Source organism: Coregonus lavaretus, assembly GCF_964263955.1.
Source record: "Coregonus lavaretus genome assembly, contig: HAP1_SCAFFOLD_3175, whole genome shotgun sequence".
In the NCBI taxonomy this organism is placed as follows: Eukaryota; Metazoa; Chordata; class Actinopteri; order Salmoniformes; family Salmonidae; genus Coregonus; species Coregonus lavaretus.
The window spans coordinates 50,412-67,514 of NW_028160883.1; the positions used below are offsets into that span (position 1 = coordinate 50,412).

General features: G+C 47.0%; 1 protein-coding gene across 1 annotated transcript; it reads right to left on the reverse strand.

Moving 5' to 3' along the window:
- Window positions 1-526: 526 nt before the first annotated feature.
- On the reverse strand, window positions 527-9,565 carry LOC311121356 (ubiquitin carboxyl-terminal hydrolase 50-like; the record flags this gene model as incomplete). The annotated part of the gene is made up of 7 exons (XM_084195855.1): window positions 527-715; window positions 1,219-1,351; window positions 5,599-5,741; window positions 6,291-6,518; window positions 7,745-7,946; window positions 8,231-8,476; window positions 9,546-9,565. The coding sequence occupies 7 exons, from the start codon at window positions 9,563-9,565 to the stop codon at window positions 527-529; spliced, it is 1,161 nt and encodes a 386-aa protein (XP_084051981.1).
- Window positions 9,566-17,103: the final 7,538 nt, after the last annotated feature.

Consider the following 17,103-nt stretch of genomic DNA (forward strand, 5'->3'; position numbering starts at 1 on the left):
TGTTTGGTAAGTTGGGTCTGTGGTGGGTCAGATCTGGGAAATGTTGGGTAAGTTGGGTCTGTGGTGGGTCAGATTTGGGTAAGTTGGGTCTGTGGTGGGTCAGATCTGGGAAATGTTGGGTAAATTGGGTCTGTGGTGGGTCAGATCTGGGAAATGTTGGGTAAGTTGGGTCTGTGGTGGGTCTCAGAAGGTATGCTGGGCCTAGAGCCATGGTCAATTGGGCCTGTGGAATGAGTAGTGGCTAGGAGAGCATGGGTCCCAGTTAGATCCTGGGACTGGGTATGTTTTTGGTCTGTGGTGGGTCAGATCCGGGGTATGGTGGGTCTGTGGTGGGTCAGGTCCGGGATATGTTGGGTCTGTGGTGGGTCAGGTCCGGGGTATGTTGGGTCTGTGGTGGGTCAGGTCCGGGGTATGTTGGATCTGTGGTGGGTCAGATCCGGGGTATGGTGGCTCTGTGGTGGGTCAGGTCCGGGGTATGGTGGGTCTGTGGTGGGTCAGATCCGGGGTATGGTGGCTCTGTGGTGGGTCAGGTCCGGGGTATGGTGGCTCTGTGGAAGGGCTGACGGCTGTACAGCAGAATGTAGGCGTTAGGAGACTGCACCAAGAAGTCCACTACCTCGCTCACGGCCGTGTCGTCAAAGTGGTGCCAGCTGTTGGACAGGGTACTGTGGCACAGGGCTGTGTAGTGACCCATGTCTAGGTCTCCTGTGTGGTTCTGGAGGGGGGGGGTGAAGACACACACACACCGGTGGATTCATGTGTGTTCATGGTTATCTGTGTGTTCATGGTTATCTGTGTGTTCATGGTTATCTGTGTGTTCATGGTTATCTGTGTGTTCATGGTTATCTGTGTGTTCATGGTTATCTGTGTGTTTTTCAAGACAGGAGCATCAGGTGTATGAATGTGTGTATGTGCGTTCACATGTGTAGGTGTGTGTGTGTGTGTGTGTTTCTATGTGTGTGTGTGTGTTGTGTGTGTGTGGGTGTATATCACAGGAGGTTGGTGGCACCTTAATTGGGGAGGACGGGCTCGTGATAATGGCTGGAGCGAAATAGGTGGAATGGTATCAAATACATTAAACACATGGTTTCCATGGTTTCCATGTGTTCGATGCCGTTCCATTTGCTCCGTTCCAGCCATTATAATGAGCCGTCCTCCCCTCTGCAGCCTCCTGTGGTGGATATGTGTGTGCGTGCCTGTGTGTGAACAGAAACTCACCACCACCGCGTAGAGAGAGTAGCTGGTGTGATTGGCTGAGGGGCTTGACAGGAAGGGGGTCAGGTCCAAACTGTCCAATGAGAACAACACATTGGTCCTCAACTTCCTCTTCTCGCTCCCATGGCAACCAAAACTGTAATGTCACACAGGTTCAGCGGTTTTTAGTTTGAAATAATGAACCGTTATTTATACAGGTTTGTCTCATTGAGATGCATGATAGCAGCAGAGGTGAAGCTGATTTATTTCCTGTTGAACAGACTGACGAGTTTCAGAAGAAAGTCATTTGTTTCTGGCCATTTTGAGCCCGTAATCGAACCCACAATTGCTGATGCTCCAGATACTGAAATAGTCTCAAGAAGGCCAGTTTTATTGCTTCTTTAATCAGCACAACCGTTTTCAGCTGTGCTAACAATAATTGCAAAAGGGTTTTCTAATGATCAATTAGCCTTTTAAAATGATAAACTTGGATTAGCAAACACAACGTGCCATTGGAACACAGGACTGATGGTTGCTGATAATGGGCCTCTGTACGCCTATGTAGATATTCATTTACATTTACATTTACGTCATTTAGCAGACGCTCTTATCCAGAGCCACTTACAAATTGGTGCGTTCACCTTATAGCCAGTGGGACAACCACTTTACAATATGTTTATTTATTTTATTTTTTTGGGGGGTGGGGTAAGGGGGGGTAGAAGGATTACTTTATCCTATCCCAGGTATTCCTTAAAGAGGTGGGGTTTCAAGTGTCTCCGGAAGGTGGTGAGTGACTCTGCTGTCCTAGCGTCGTGAGGGAGCTTGTTCCACCATTGGGGTGCCAGAGCAGCGAACAGTTTTGACTGGGCTGAGCGGGAACTGTGCTTCCGCAGAGGTAGGGGGGCCAGCAGGCCAGATGTGGATGAACGCAATGCCCTCGTTTGGGTGTAGGGACTGATCAGAGCCTGAAGGTACGGAGGTGCCGTTCCCCTCACTGCTCCATAGGCAAGCACCATGGTCTTGTAGCAGATACGAGCTTCAACTGGAAGCCAGTGGAGTGTGCGGAGGAGCAGGGTGACGTGAGAGAACTTGGGAAGGTTGAACACCAGACGGGCTGCGGCATTCTGGATGAGTTGTAGGGGTTTAATGGCACAGGCAGGGATCCCAGCCAACAGCGAGTTGCAGGAATCCAGATGGGAGATGACAAGTGCCTGGATTAGGACCTGTGCCGCTTCCTGTGTAAGGCAGGGTCGTACTCTCCGAATGTTGTAGAGCATGAACCTACAGGATCGGGTCACCGCCTTGATGTTAGCGGAGAACGACAGGGTGTTGTCCAGGGTCACGCCAAGGCTCTTCGCACTCTGGGAGGAGGACACAACGGAGTTGTCAACCGTGATGGCGAGATCATGGAACGGGCAGTCCTTCCCCGGGAGGAAGAGCAGCTCCGTCTTGCCGAGGTTCAGCTTGAGGTGGTGATCCGTCATCCACACTGATACAGTGGGGGAAAAAGTATTTAGTCAGCCACCAATTGTGCAAGTTCTCCCACTTAAAAAGATGAGAGAGGCCTGTAATTTTCATCATAGGTACACGTCAACTATGACAGACAAATTGAGAAAAATAAATCCAGAAAATCACATTGTAGGATTTTTAATGAATTTATTTGCAAGTTATGGTGGAAAATAAGTATTTGGTCACCTACAAACAAGCAAGATTTCTGGCTCTCACAGACCTGTAACTTCTTCTTTAAGAGGCTCCTCTGTCCTCCACTCATTACCTGTATTAATGGCACCTGTTTGAACTTGTTATCAGTATAAAAGACACCTGTCCACAACCTCAAACAGTCACACTCCAAACTCCACTTTGGCCAAGACCAAAGAGCTGTCAAAGGACACCAGAAACACAATTGTAGACCTGCACCAGGCTGGGAAGACTGAATCTGCAATAGGTAAGCAGCTTGGTTTGAAGAAATCAACTGTGGGAGCAATTATTAGGAAATGGAAGACATACAAGACCACTGATAATCTCCCTCGATCTGGGGCTCCACGCAAGATCTCACCCCGTGGGGTCAAAATGATCACAAGAACGGTGAGCAAAAATCCCAGAACCACACGGGGGGACCTAGTGAATGACCTGCAGAGAGCTGGGACCAAAGTAACAAAGCCTACCATCAGTAACACACTACGCCGCCAGGGACTCAAATCCTGCAGTGCCAGACGTGTCCCCCTGCTTAAGCCAGTACATGTCCAGGCCCGTCTGAAGTTTGCTAGAGTGCATTTGGATGATCAAGAAGAGGATTGGGAGAATGTTATATGGTCAGATGAAACCAAAATAGAACTTTTTGGTAAAAACTCAACTCGTCGTGTTTGGAGGACAAAGAATGCTGAGTTGCATCCAAAGAACACCATACCTACTGTGAAGCATGGGGGTGGAAACATCATGCTTTGGGGCTGTTTTTCTGCAAAGTATTGAGAAACTATTGTTATTGACCAAATACTTATTTTCCACCATAATTTGCAAATAAATTCATAAAAAATCCTACAATGTGATTTTCTGGAATTTTTTTTCTCATTTTGTCTGTCATAATTGACGTGTACCTATGATGAAAATTACAGGCCTCTCTCATCTTTTTAAGTGGGAGAACTTGCACAATTGGTGGCTGACTAAATACTTTTTTTCCCCACTGTATGTCTGCCAGACATGCAGAGATGCGATTCGCCACCTGGTTATCAGAAGGGGGAAAGGAGAAGATTAGTTGTGTGTCGTCTGCATAGCAATGATAGGAGAGGCCATGTGAGGATATGACAGAGCCAAGTGACTTGGTGTATAGCGAGAATAGGAGAGGGCCTAGAACTGAGCCCTGGGGGACACCAGTGGTGAGAGCACGTGGTGCGGAGACAGATTCTCGCCACGCCACTTGGTAGGAGCAACCGGTCAGGTAGGACGCAATCCAAGAGTGAGCCGCGCCGGAGATGCCAAACTTGGAGAGGGTGGAGAGGAGGATCTGATGGTTCACAGTATCAAAGGCAGCAGACAGGTCTAGAAGGACAAGAGCAGAGGAGAGAGAGTTAGCTTTAGCAGTGCGGAGAGCCTCCGTGACACAGAGAAGAGCAGTCTCAGTTGAATGACCAGTCTTGAAACCTGACTGGTTTGGATCAAGAAGGTCATTCTGAGAGAGATAGCAAGAGAGTTGGCTAAAGACGGCACGCTCAAGAGTTTTGGAGAGAAAAGAAAGAAGGGATACTGGTCTGTAGTTGTTGACATCAGAGGGATCGAGTGTTGGTTTTTTGAGAAGGGGTGCAACTCTCGCTCTCTTGAAGACGGAAGGGACATAGCCAGCGGTCAAGGATGAGTTGATGAGCGAGGTGAGGTAAGGGAGAAGGTCACCGGAGATGGTCTGGAGAAGAGAGGAGGGGATAGGGTCAAGCGGGCAGGTTGTTGGGCGGCCGGCCGTCACAAGTCGCAAGATTTCATCTGGAGAGAGAGGGGAGAAAGAAGTCAAAGCATAGGGTAGGGCAGTGTGAGCAGGACCAGCAGTGTCATTTGACTTAACAAACGAGGATCGGATGTCGTCAACCTTCTTTTCAAAATGGTTGATGAAGTCATCCACAGAGAGGGAGGAGGGAGGAGGAGGGGGGGGGGGATAAAAAATATTATTCCATTAAAAATCAGCCATTTACAGCTACAATAGCCATTTACAACAGTAACAATGTCTACACTGTATTTCTGATTAATTTGATGTTATTTTAATGGACTAAAAATTTGCTTTTCTTTCGAAAACAAGGACATTTCTAAGTGACCCCAAACTTTTGAACGGTAGTGTATTTCTAATGAAGTGTTACATTATTACTGCCATTGACCTCTAGTTAGGGTTACATTGACCTCTAGTTAGGGTTACATTGACCTCTAGTTAGGGTTACATTGACCTCTAGTTAGGGTTACATTGACCTCTAGTTAGAGTTACATTGAACTCTAGTTAGGGTTACATTGACCTCTAGTTAGGGTTACATTGACCTCTAGTTAGGGTTACATTGACCTCTAGTTAGGGTTACATTGACCTCTAGTTAGGGTTAAATGTTAATGTGGTTAAAACCGCCGCTAGTGGAGCACATGGGGACGTGTGAAACGTACTCCTCAGCCTGAGGTGAACCCACTTGCGCCAGCGATAAGCTAGCTCTCCGCGTGGCACCGACGGGTAAGACGCTTCAGAAGGGCGGTCACGTGTGCTGCTAGCAAGGCAAAGGTTCTGGGTTGGAGCCTCTGTGTGAGCCGAATAAGGAGGAGGCGGTACTCGCTAAGCAAGCAGCGTGACGTCCTTTACATTAGCACTAATACATCTGTACTATAGCGTGATAGCATGGCCATCTAGTGACTACCGTGGGGAGGGCTGGGTTGGTAACTACCCACCGTTTGAGGTGCAGCGCCAGTATCTCAGGTGGTTTGGCCATGCTGGTGAGGACAGCTGTGTCTCTCTTCACGCCACACTCTGGACACAACTTCTGGTCTCCACACGTCAATGTACTCTGCTGGAAGAACAGCGACAGGCAGTCCTACAGGAAGGAGGAAGGGAGCGAGAGAGAGAGAGCGGGAGAAGAGAGTGTGGTTGCTGGCCTTATCTGAAAGAAGTATTGTACTGTCTGTCTGTATGTGATTAGTCTGTATGTGTTTAGTCTATGTGGTTAGTCTGTACGTGTTTAGTCTATGTTTTTAGTCTGTACGTGATTAGTCTGTACGTGTTTAGTCTGTACGTGGTTAGTCTGTACGTGTTTAGTCTATGTGATTAGTCTGTACGTGGTTAGTCTGTACGTGTTTAGTCTATGTGTTTAGTCTGTACGTGGTTAGTCTGTATGTGTTTAGTCTGTACGTGGTTAGTCTGTATGTGGTTAGTCTGTACGTGGTTAGTCTGTACGTGGTTAGTCTGTACGTGGTTAGTCTGTACGTGGTTAGTCTGTACGTGGTTAGTCTGTACGTGTTTAGTCTATGTGATTAGTCTGTACGTGGTTAGTCTGTACGTGTTTAGTCTATGTGTTTAGTCTGTACGTGGTTAGTCTGTACGTGTTTAGTCTGTACGTGGTTAGTCTGTATGTGGTTAGTTGTACCTGTAGGGAGCACTTGAATGAGTTAGCTGGTATAGGCAGAGACAGGATGGTGAAGACCTGGTTGCTGTGAGAGTGTCTGTCGCAGTTCAGACACATCATCTGGTAGCTGAGCTGTCCCTCGAAGAGACGTGTCACCACCGTAGAATCCCCCGTCGCTGGCGCCGAGCTGAGGGACTTCCTGCCCAGACACAACCGCTGGGAAGAACGTGTCTGACGCCTCTCCCCCTTCTGTAGCAAGGGAATCATATACACATACACACAAAGGATAAACACACTATCTGAATACCAAATCATCCCCTAGACACTTATCCCCTAGACACTTATCCCCTAGACACGTATCCCCTAGACACTTATCCCCTATCCCTTAGGCACTTATCCCCTAGACACGTATCCCCTAGACACTTAACCCCTTAGACACTTATCCCTTATCCCCTATACACTTATCCCCTATCCCCTAGGCACTTATCCCCTAGACACGTATCCCCTAGACACTTATCCCCTAGACACTTATCCCTTATCCACTTATCCCCTATACACTTATCCCCTATCCCCTAGACACGTATCCCCTAGACACGTATCCCCTAGACACTTATCCCCTAGACACTTACCCCTTATCCACTTATCCACTTATCCCCTATCCACTTATCCCCTATCCCCTAGGCACTTATCCCCTAGACACTTATCCCTCAGGCACTTATCCCCTATCCTTTTATCCCCTAGACACTTATCCCCTATCCCCTAGGCACTTATCCCCTAGACACTTATCCCCTAGACACTTATCCCTTAGGCACTTATCCCCTAGACACTTATCCCCTAGACACGTATCCCCTAGACACATATCCCCTAGACACTTATCCCCTGGACACTTATCCCATATCCCCTAGACACTTATCCCCTGGACACTTATCCCCTATCCCCTAGACACTAGACACTTGTGTAGATCTGGAAGGATTGGATAGGTGTAAGCAATGTGGTGGCAGCTCCATCTCCTCTCCCCCTTCTCCATGGGAACACAACTTAATGGTGGCAGCCAACCATATTCCTGGACAGCTAGTACTGGGTGTGTGCAGGCTTTTACTCCAACCTTACTCTAACCTCACACAGCTGTGCCATAGAGGCCCAGATCTTAGGTTAATGGCTCTTTCTCAAATTCTTCCTTTCCTCCTCCCTCCTCTCTGACCTTCTCCTCCAATGGGTTTTGAGGAGGAGGCAAGGAGAGAGGACGCAGGGAATCAAGAAAGAGAATGAGGCAGTGTGGATGGAGCTGCGTGGATGGAGCTGCTTGGATGGAGCTGCTTGGATGGAGCTGTGTGGATGGAGCTGCGTGGATGGAGCTGTGTGGATGGAGCTGCGTGGATGGAGCTGGGTGGATGGAGCTGCGTGGATGGAGCTGCGTGGATGGAGCTGCGTGGATGGAGCTGTGTTGTGGCAGGACTGTGTGTGTCTGTGTGTACTTCCTTGAGGTCGTCATGCAGGGCGTTGAGCAGGAGGAGGAGCAGCTCCTGGGCGTCCTGCTGTGATTGGTTGTTGAACTGGGGGTGCAGGGAGGAGACCAAGGACCTCATCTCCCCTGGGGAGGTGAAGCTGGTACCCCCCTGACCCTGCCACACCTCCTGGAGGAGGCGCACAAACACCCCCGCTACAGGACTGTTACGCCTGGGGAGGAGGGAGGGAGGTGGGTAGAGGGTGGAGAGGGAGAGAAGGGAGGGGAGGGAGGAGTGGAGGTGGAGAGGATGGAGGATGTGGTTTGGGGAAAATGTAGTTCGTTTGTAGTGATTGGAGAACTTTGTAAAAGTATTATTAAAATCTAATACAGACAGACAGACAGCCAGAAAGACAGCCAGACAGACAGACAGCCAGAAAGACAGCCAGATAGACAGACAGCCAGAAAGACAGCCAGCCAGCCAGCCAGCCAGCCAGCCAGCCAGCCAGGGTCTTACTTGGCCAGCTGGGTGTGTCTGTGTGAGCTGAGGAGGTGTTCCACCAGCGGCACGGTGGAGAAGAGACACTGCAGCACTGAGTTCATGTAGCAGGAGTTACCGCTGTTAGCCAGACCACACACCCCCGCCAGCCGCCTGTCCTCTCTCTTCCCCCGCTCCTCCCTCACCCTCACCCACCACCCTGAGCTACACCCCAACTCCTCCATGGGCATCACCTGACCCTGACCACCACTGGGATTGGCTGCACTGGGGACCAATGAGAGGAGACAGAGAGACAGAGGTGAAAGGTCAGTACTGTAGCAGGCAGGCGTCAAGGCTGTGTGCTGGAAAACCTTGGTGGTGAAGTTATTGCTTGTGGTGCTCGTTTAAATGCCCTGTCTCTTTTCACTTTCACTTTCGGGAGATTGAGTAGATACATGCCTGTCTGGTTCTGCTCCTTATGGTGTCGTCATGCCAGAGAGAGCAGAACCAGACAGGCCAAGATGGATGGTCTTGGATAATGGTTTCTTCATTCTCTTAGGGCCGAGTCCCAAATGGAACCCTATTCCCTATTTAGTGCACTACTGTTGACCAGGGCCTCTGACCAAAATTAGTGCACTAAATAAGGAATAGTATGCCATTTGGGATGCAGCTTAGGCTTGAGGTATTGTCTAACCATGTCGACTAGGGGGCAGTCAACACCGTCCACTCACACAGGCTCAGATTCACACATGCATGACTCAGACTCACAGACAGACAGACAGACAGACAGACAGACAGACAGACAGACAGACAGACAGACAGACAGACAGACAGACAGACAGACAGACAGACAGACAGACAGACAGACAGACAGACAGACAGACAGACAGACAGACAGACAGACAGACAGACAGACAGACAGACAGACAGGCAGGCAGGCAGGCAGGCAGGCAGGCAGACAGACAGACAGACAGACAGACATACAGACAGACAAGGCCCTGGGCCTCATCTCAACTCAGTCTTAACTGTGCCTCCGTGCTCTGTGTGTCTTTCTCACAATGCTGGGAGTCTGACACTGTGTTCTGCGATACTCTCAATTCAGACAAATTCTCGTGCGTGCGTGAGAGAGAACTCAGCTAGATGACAGTGTCTTAGCAATCCATCAACACTGACATCAAGCGCAGTCTCTTGTGTCTCAGTCATGTTTTATCATGATCATGCAGTACATATTCAAACTGCTGTGCACTGGAAATACTCTCAAAAACACAAATGATTCCGAGGTGTTTTGATGAGAAGGTGGATAGTCAAAGCTATATCGTTTAAAGCAGTCAGTTCTGACCTGAAGTGAACTCACCTCCCATTGGCATCAACCATGTAGCTTCATGGCTTGTAGAGAACACTTCCCTCTGATACACGACTGACCTTTATGACATCATGGAAATCTAAGGCCTCCAAGGCCTCTGTTGGTTTGTTCAGGTTCTATATATGACATCATAGCAATCTAACTTTGTTATTTTCTTGTATTTGATGGGTTTTCTGATCAATTAGTTAAATCAAGTATTAATTGATTGCTGTTGAATCTAATCGTCTGTCTTCCTACTACCTGCTTTGGCAACATTGCTGACATGACAGATGAAAGCACAGCAAAGCATTATATCATTCAAAAGGAAAGGCAGAAAGAGAGAAACAAGCTAACAATATCTAGTGTGCCTCCCTCCTCAGGAGGAGGCGTGAAGCACCATGGCTAATTTAGATCCAGCAACAGCAGGCGAGTCGTCGTGACAACAATCACCCACACAGTGTTCTCTCTGGCACGGCAGCCAGGGACCTCGCAATTACCCACAAGCCTCCAGCACAGCCAGCTCTGCTCTGTTACATAAACCAAATCCACTTTCATGCTCCCAAATGGCAACCTATTCTCATTGTACTGCACTACGTTTGACCAGCGCCCAAAGGGCACTATTTAGGTCACAGGGTGCCATTTGGGACACAGAACATGGCCAGTTATCCACACCAGGCAGAGTAGAATATGGGCATGTGTAGAGAACAAAGCTGTTAGCCTCGTTCAGCTCCTAATTAGAGGCTACAGATACAATGTGTGCTTTCCTCTCTCTAACCCTCAGGCTATTGATTAGCCCTGGTGCTGGTCTGTTTCTGCTACAGAGACGTTCACTTTTCCCTGTTTTGCCAAACAAGACAAGACGGCGACGTAATGTTTTTTTAGATGGAGGATCAGTCTGGCACCCAGGCTAGAACCCAGACTGCACCCCCCAATAGGGTTCTACCTGGAACCAAAAGGGTTCTACCTGGAACCAAAAAAGGGTTCTTCAAAGGGTTCCTTTTTATTCTAAGAATGTAGAACCAAGGCTAGAACCCAGGATAGAACCAAGTCTAGAAACCCAGACTAGGGCCCAGGCTTTTGATAGGCTATGGTCTAATGACTATGAAGTGATTCCGGCTGTTCTGTTCTGCATGGTGCCCACACAGTGACAGACTGGGACAAAATAAACGGACGATAATTGGAGTCTTCTAGCCTGTCTCATGTAGGAGGAGGCTTAATGACGTGTGACTGGCCTAAATGCTGACATGGAACACACCTGCTGCTTGTTCTGCCAGATGTTCTGCCAGATGTTCTGCCAAGGTGCCACAGTTGCAGGGGCTACAGTTGTGTATAAGCCATGTGACCTGGCATATAGGCCTACTGCTCTGGTTTGGTACGAGGTATGGAACATGAGGAAAGGAAAATATGTAAGTGATTGGCCACCTATCTGTTCTGATCTCTCCTTTCTTTTCAATAGTGGTTAGTTTTCCATGACTGTATCACGCCAGAGCCTGTATACATGTCCACAGTCGTAACAGTTTCCAAAACTAAATCTGCTGACTCTGTTCTCAGACGATAACAGTTTCCTCTGTGTGGCCTCACTGCTCTACCACAGATCTAGGATCAGCTTGCCTGCTCTACCACAGATCTAGGATCAGCTTGCCTGCTCTACCACAGATCTAGGATCAGCTTGCCTGCGCTACCACAGATCTAGGATCAGCTTGCCTGCTCTACCACAGATCTAGGATCAGCTTGCCTGCTCTACCACAGATCTAGGATCGGCTTGCCTGCTCTACCACAGATCTAGGATCAGCTTGCCTGCTCTACCAGTCCTAGGCTAAGTCCCAATTATCTCCCCTTCCTCCCAAGTGTTCACTACCCTTCACTGATTTAAGAGGAAATGACTGGTATAAGAAATGATGGGAACTCCCACCAGCCTATGCCTTTACCAATCCAATGCTTTTAGATTTGTGGTAAGTAGTGAACAAGTGCACACTTCAGGAGGAAGGAGATATTATTGGGACGCAGCCCTATCACAAAACTGAGCTCAGACATGTGTCTCAGCAAGGACAAACTTCATCCTTCTTCCTGATTCATTTCTGATACAGTCAGGTGAACCAGGTGTGTTAGTGAGTCAGGTGAACCAGGTGTGCTAGTGAGTCAGGTGAACCAGGTGTGCTAGTGAGTCAGGTGAACCAGGTGTGTTAGTGAGTCAGGTGAACCAGGTGTGCTAGTGAGTCAGGTGAACCAGGTGTGCTAGTGAGTCAGGTGAACCAGGTGTGCTAGTGAGTCAGGTGAACCAGGTGTGCTAGTGAGTCAGGTGAACCAGGTGTGCTAGTGAGTCAGGTGAACCAGGTGTGTTAGTGAGTCAGGTGAACCAGGTGTGCTAGTGAGTCAGGTGAACCAGGTATGTTAGTGAGTCAGGTGAACCAGGTGTGTTAGTGAGTCAGGTGAACCAGGTGTGCTAGTGAGTCAGGTGAACCAGGTGTGTTAGTGAGTCAGGTGAACCAGGTGTGTTAGTGAGTCAGGTGAACCAGGTGTGTTAGTGAGTCAGGTGAACCAGGTGTGTTAGTGAGTCAGGTGAACCAGGTGTGTTAGTGAGTCAGGTGAACCAGGTGTGTTAGTGAGTCAGGTGAACCAGGTGCGCCAGGATGGAGTTTGGGAAACCCTGCCCTAAGGAATGGCTATACAGAACTAATCAAAGTATGTTTTCTGGCTCAGTAATGTGTGTTTCCACACAGACACACAGGGGACTGCATAGCATAGCATTCCATCAAGACAGGAAGTTTTCCATGAGAGAGTGGAACATTTTGATGTAACTGCTTATCTTTATTTGATTGAGTCTATGTTATGCCTCTAGTCTAGTTTCTACCCTGGTGACAATTCATCTTCTAACAGATATGTAAAGTACGTGCTGTAGCAAGAACAGAACATGTAGAGAGGAGCATGCCGAGCTTGTTCAGAGTGTGGGAACATACTATGACGTGTGTGTGCGCGTGTGTGTGCGTGTGCGCGTGCGTGTCTGTGTGATCCCTGAGTGATAGACAGGATGTTCACTCGCTCTCTCTCTCTTTTTCGATTCAATTCAATTCAAGGGGCTTTATTACCATGGGAAACATATGTTTACATTGCCAAAGCAAGTGAAATGGATAAACAAAAAAAATAAATGTTACACTCACACAAGTTCCAAAAGAATAAAGACATTTCAAATCTCATTATGTCCATATACAGTGTTGTAACGAATCGTTAAAGTACAAAAGGGAAAATAAATAAACATAAATATTGGTTGTATTTACAATGGTGTTTGTTCTGCACTGGTTGCCCTTTTTTTGTGGCAACAGGTCACAAATCTTGCAGCTGTGATGGCACACTGTGGTTTTTCACCCAGTAGATAAGGGAGTTGATCAAAATTGGATTTGTTTTCGAATTCTTTGTGGGTCTGTGTAATCTGAGGGAAATATGTCTCTAATATGGTCATACATTTGGCAGGAGGTTAGGAAGTGCAGCTCAGTTTCCATCTCATTTTGTGGGCAGTGTGCACATAGCCTGTCTTCTCTTGAGAGCCAGGTCTGCCTATGGCGACCTTTCTCAATAGCAAGGCTATGCTCACTGAGTCTGTACATAGTCAAAGCTTTCCTTAAGTTTGGGTCAGTCACAGTGGTCAGGTATTCTGCCACTGTGTACTCTCTGTTTAGGGCCAAATAGCATTCTAGTTTGCTCAGTTTTTTTGTAAATTCTTTCCAATGTGTCAAGTAATTATCATTTTGTTTTCTCATGATTTGGTTGGGTCTAATTGTGTTGTTGTCCTGGTGCTCTGTGGGGTCTGTTTGTGTTTGTGAACAGAGCCCCAGGACCAGCTTGCTTAGGGGACTCTTCTCCAAGTTCATCTCTCTGTAGGTGATGGCTTTGTTATGGAAGGTTTGGGAATCGCTTCCATTTAGGTGGTTATAGAATTTAACGGCTCTTTTCTGGATTTTGATAATTAGCGGGTATCGGCCTAATTCTGCTCTGCATTCATTATTTGGTGTTTTATGTTGTACACTGAGGATATTATTGCAGAATTCTGCATGCAGAGTCTCAATTTGGAGTTTGTCCCATTTTCTGAATTCTTGTTTGGTGAGCGGACCCGAGACCTCACAACCATAAAGGGCAATGGGTTCTATAACTGATTCAAGTAGTTTTAGCCTGATCCTAATTGGTATGTCGAATTTTAAGTTCCTTTTGAAGGCATAGAAGGCCCTTCTTGCTTGTCTCTCGGATTGTTCACAGCTTTGTGGAAGTTACCTGTGGCGCTGATGTTTAGGCCAAGGTATGTATAGTTTTTTGTGTGCTCTGGGGCAACGGTATCTAGATGGAATTTGTATTTGTGGTCCTGGCAACTGGACCGTTTTTGGAACACCGTTTTACTGTCAGGGCCCAGGTCTGACAGAATCTGTGCAGAAGATCTAGGTGCTGCTGTAGGTCCTCCTTGGTTGTGGACAGAAGCACCAGATTATCAGCAAACAGTAGATATTTGACTTCAGATTCTAGTATGGTGAGGCCGGGTGCTGCAGACTGTTCTAGTGCCCTCGCCAATTCGTTGATATATACAGTACCAGTCAAAAGTTTTAGAACACCTACTCATTCAAGGGTTTTCTTTATTTTTACTATTTTCTACATTGTAGAATAATAGTGAAGACATCAAAACTATGAAATAACACATGGAATCATGTAGTAACCAAGAAAGTGTTAAACAAATCAATATATTTTATATTCTTCAGAGTAGCCACCCTTTGCCTTGATGACAGCTTTGCACACTCTTGGCATTCTCTCAACCAGCTTCATGAGGAATGCTTTTCCAACAGTCTTGAAGGAGTTCCCATGTATGCTGAGCACTTGTTGGCTGCTTTTCCTTCACTCTGCGGTCCAACTCATCCCAAACCATCTCAACTAGGTTGAGGTCGGGTGATTGTGGAGGCCAGGTCATCTGATGCAGCACTCCATCACTCTCCTTGGTCAAATAGCCCTTACACAGACTGGAGGTGTGTTTTGGGTCATTGTCCTGTTGAAAAACAAATGATAGTCCCACTAAGCCCAAACTAGATGGGATGGCGTATCGCTGCAGAATGCTGTGGTAGCCATGCTGGTTAAGTGTGCCTTGAATTCTAAATAAATCACAGACAGCGTCACTAGCAAAGCACCATCAAACCACCTCCTCTGTGCTTCACGGTGGGAACCACACATGCGGAGATCATCCGTTCACCTACTATGCGTCTCACAAAGACACAGCGGTTGGAACCAAAAATCTCAAATTTGGACTCATCAGACCAAACAACAGATTTCCACCGGTCTAATTTCCATTGCTCGTGTTTCTTGGCCCAAGCATGTCTCTTCTTATTATTGGTGTCCTTTAGTAGTGTTTTCTTTGCGGCAATTCAACCATGAAGGCCTGATTCATGCAGTCTTCTCTCAACAGTTGATGTTGAGATGTCTGTTACTTGAACTCTGTGAAGCATTTATTTGGGCTGCAGTTAACTCTAATGAATTTATCCTCTGCAGCAGATGTAACTCTGGGTCTTCCTTTCCTGTGGCGGTCCTCATGAGAGCCAGTTTCATCATAGCGCTTGATGGTTTTTGCAACTGCACTTGAAGAAACCTTCAAAGTTCTTGAAATTTTCCGAATCGACTGACCTTCATGTCTTAAAGTAATGATGGACTGTCATTTCTCTTTGCTTATTTGAGCTGTTCTTGCCATAATATGGACTTGGTCTTTTACCAAATAGGGCTATCTTCTGTATACCCCCCCTACCTTGTCACAACACAACTAATTGGCTCAAATGCATTAAGAAGGAAAGAAATTGCACACATTAACTTTTATGAAGGCACACCTGTTAATTGAAACGCATTCCAGGTGACTACCTCATGAAGCTGGTTGAGAGAATGCCAAGAGTCTGTAAAGCTGTCAAGGCAAAGGGTGGCTATTTGAAGAATCTCAAATATAAAATATGTTTTTGGTTGGATAGGTTTCTCAATTTCTTTCTTTGGTCTTTGCATTCTTCATCAAACAATTTGTCATTGTTAATTTTCTTAGGTTGTCTGCTAGAATTTTTTGGATTTGACAGGGAAGCTGAGAGGTCAACTATACTGTTCAGGTTTTCTACTGCCAGGTTTACACCTTCACTACTACAGTGAAACATTTTGTCCAGGAAGTTGTCTAAAAGGGATTGGATTTGTTGTTGGCCAATAGTTTTTTGGTAGGTTTCTACACTACCTTCCTTTCATCTATAGCATTTCTTAATAGTATGCAGTTTGTTCGGCTTCGATGCATCTTGGTTGATTATTGCTCTGTTCAAGTAGATTGTGATTTTGCTGTGGTCTGTGGACGCTCTGAGAGACTCTGGGTTGAGGTCAGTGATAAAGTAGTCTACAGTACTACTGCCAAGAGATGAGCTATAGGTGTACCTACCATAGGAGTCCCCTCGACACCTACCATTGACTATGTACATACCCAGCGTGTGACAGAGCTGCAGGAGTTGGGACCCATTTTTTTGTTGGTTATGTTATCGTAGTTGTGTCTAAGGGGGCATATAGGGGAGGGAATGCTGTCACCTCCAGGTAGGTGTTTGAGAGTGTCAGGTTTTTGTCCAGTTCTGGCATTTAGGTCACCACAGACTAGGACATGTCCCTGGGCCTCGCTCTCAGTATGTTGTTGCTCTCTCTCTCTCCAGTGTGATCCCTGAGTGATTTACAGTATGTTCTCTCTCTCTCTCCAGTGTGATCCCTGAGTGATTTACAGTATGTTCTCTCTCTCTCCAGTGTGATCCCTGAGTGATTTACAGTATGTTCTCTCTCTCTCCAGTGTGATCCCTGAGTGATTTACAGTATGTTCTCTCTCTCTCCAGTGTGATCCCTGAGTGATATACAGTATGTTCTCTCATGATACTACCAGACTAGTCAGACAGGTAGAGTTGGATTGGCAGCTTTCTCACAGAGCTGGAGAGGGGAGATCCCTGCTGTTATCACTACCGTAGTGTACCTGATTAACACCAAGTTCAATGTCCAGATGTACAATAAGCCCACCAATGGAACTGGAACACACTTCTGTGAGTTTCAGCACAACACTAGAAAACAGACACAGGACAATGTAGAGAGAACATTGTTTGTGGTGTTTTGTTAATGCTATGATTGTCAACGCGCACACACACACACACACACACACACACACCACTAAATCAGGGCCCTGTGGCGACCACTGATTAGCTGCAGACTGTTGAGAGGCACTCACTGACATATCATCTCTTTGTTGTCCATTTAGTACGGTGGTGAGGGGTTATGGTAGGGCAACGTACTCAGCAAATACATGGCAGTGAACGCACGTACGCAGCACAAACACATTACTGAGAACAAAAAATGACTTTCACAAAGTCACTCGCACCAAACCCAGTCTTTTCTACCTGTCTGAACTAACTGGGTTTCTATAAACCCACTGGCTAGAGATAGGTGCAGGGAGTGGAATGGAATGGAAAAACAGGGAGAGAAAGAGAGAGGGCTAAACATATCTATTTATAAGAGCACTTTGTAATATACTAACTGGGTTTCTAAAGAACCCACT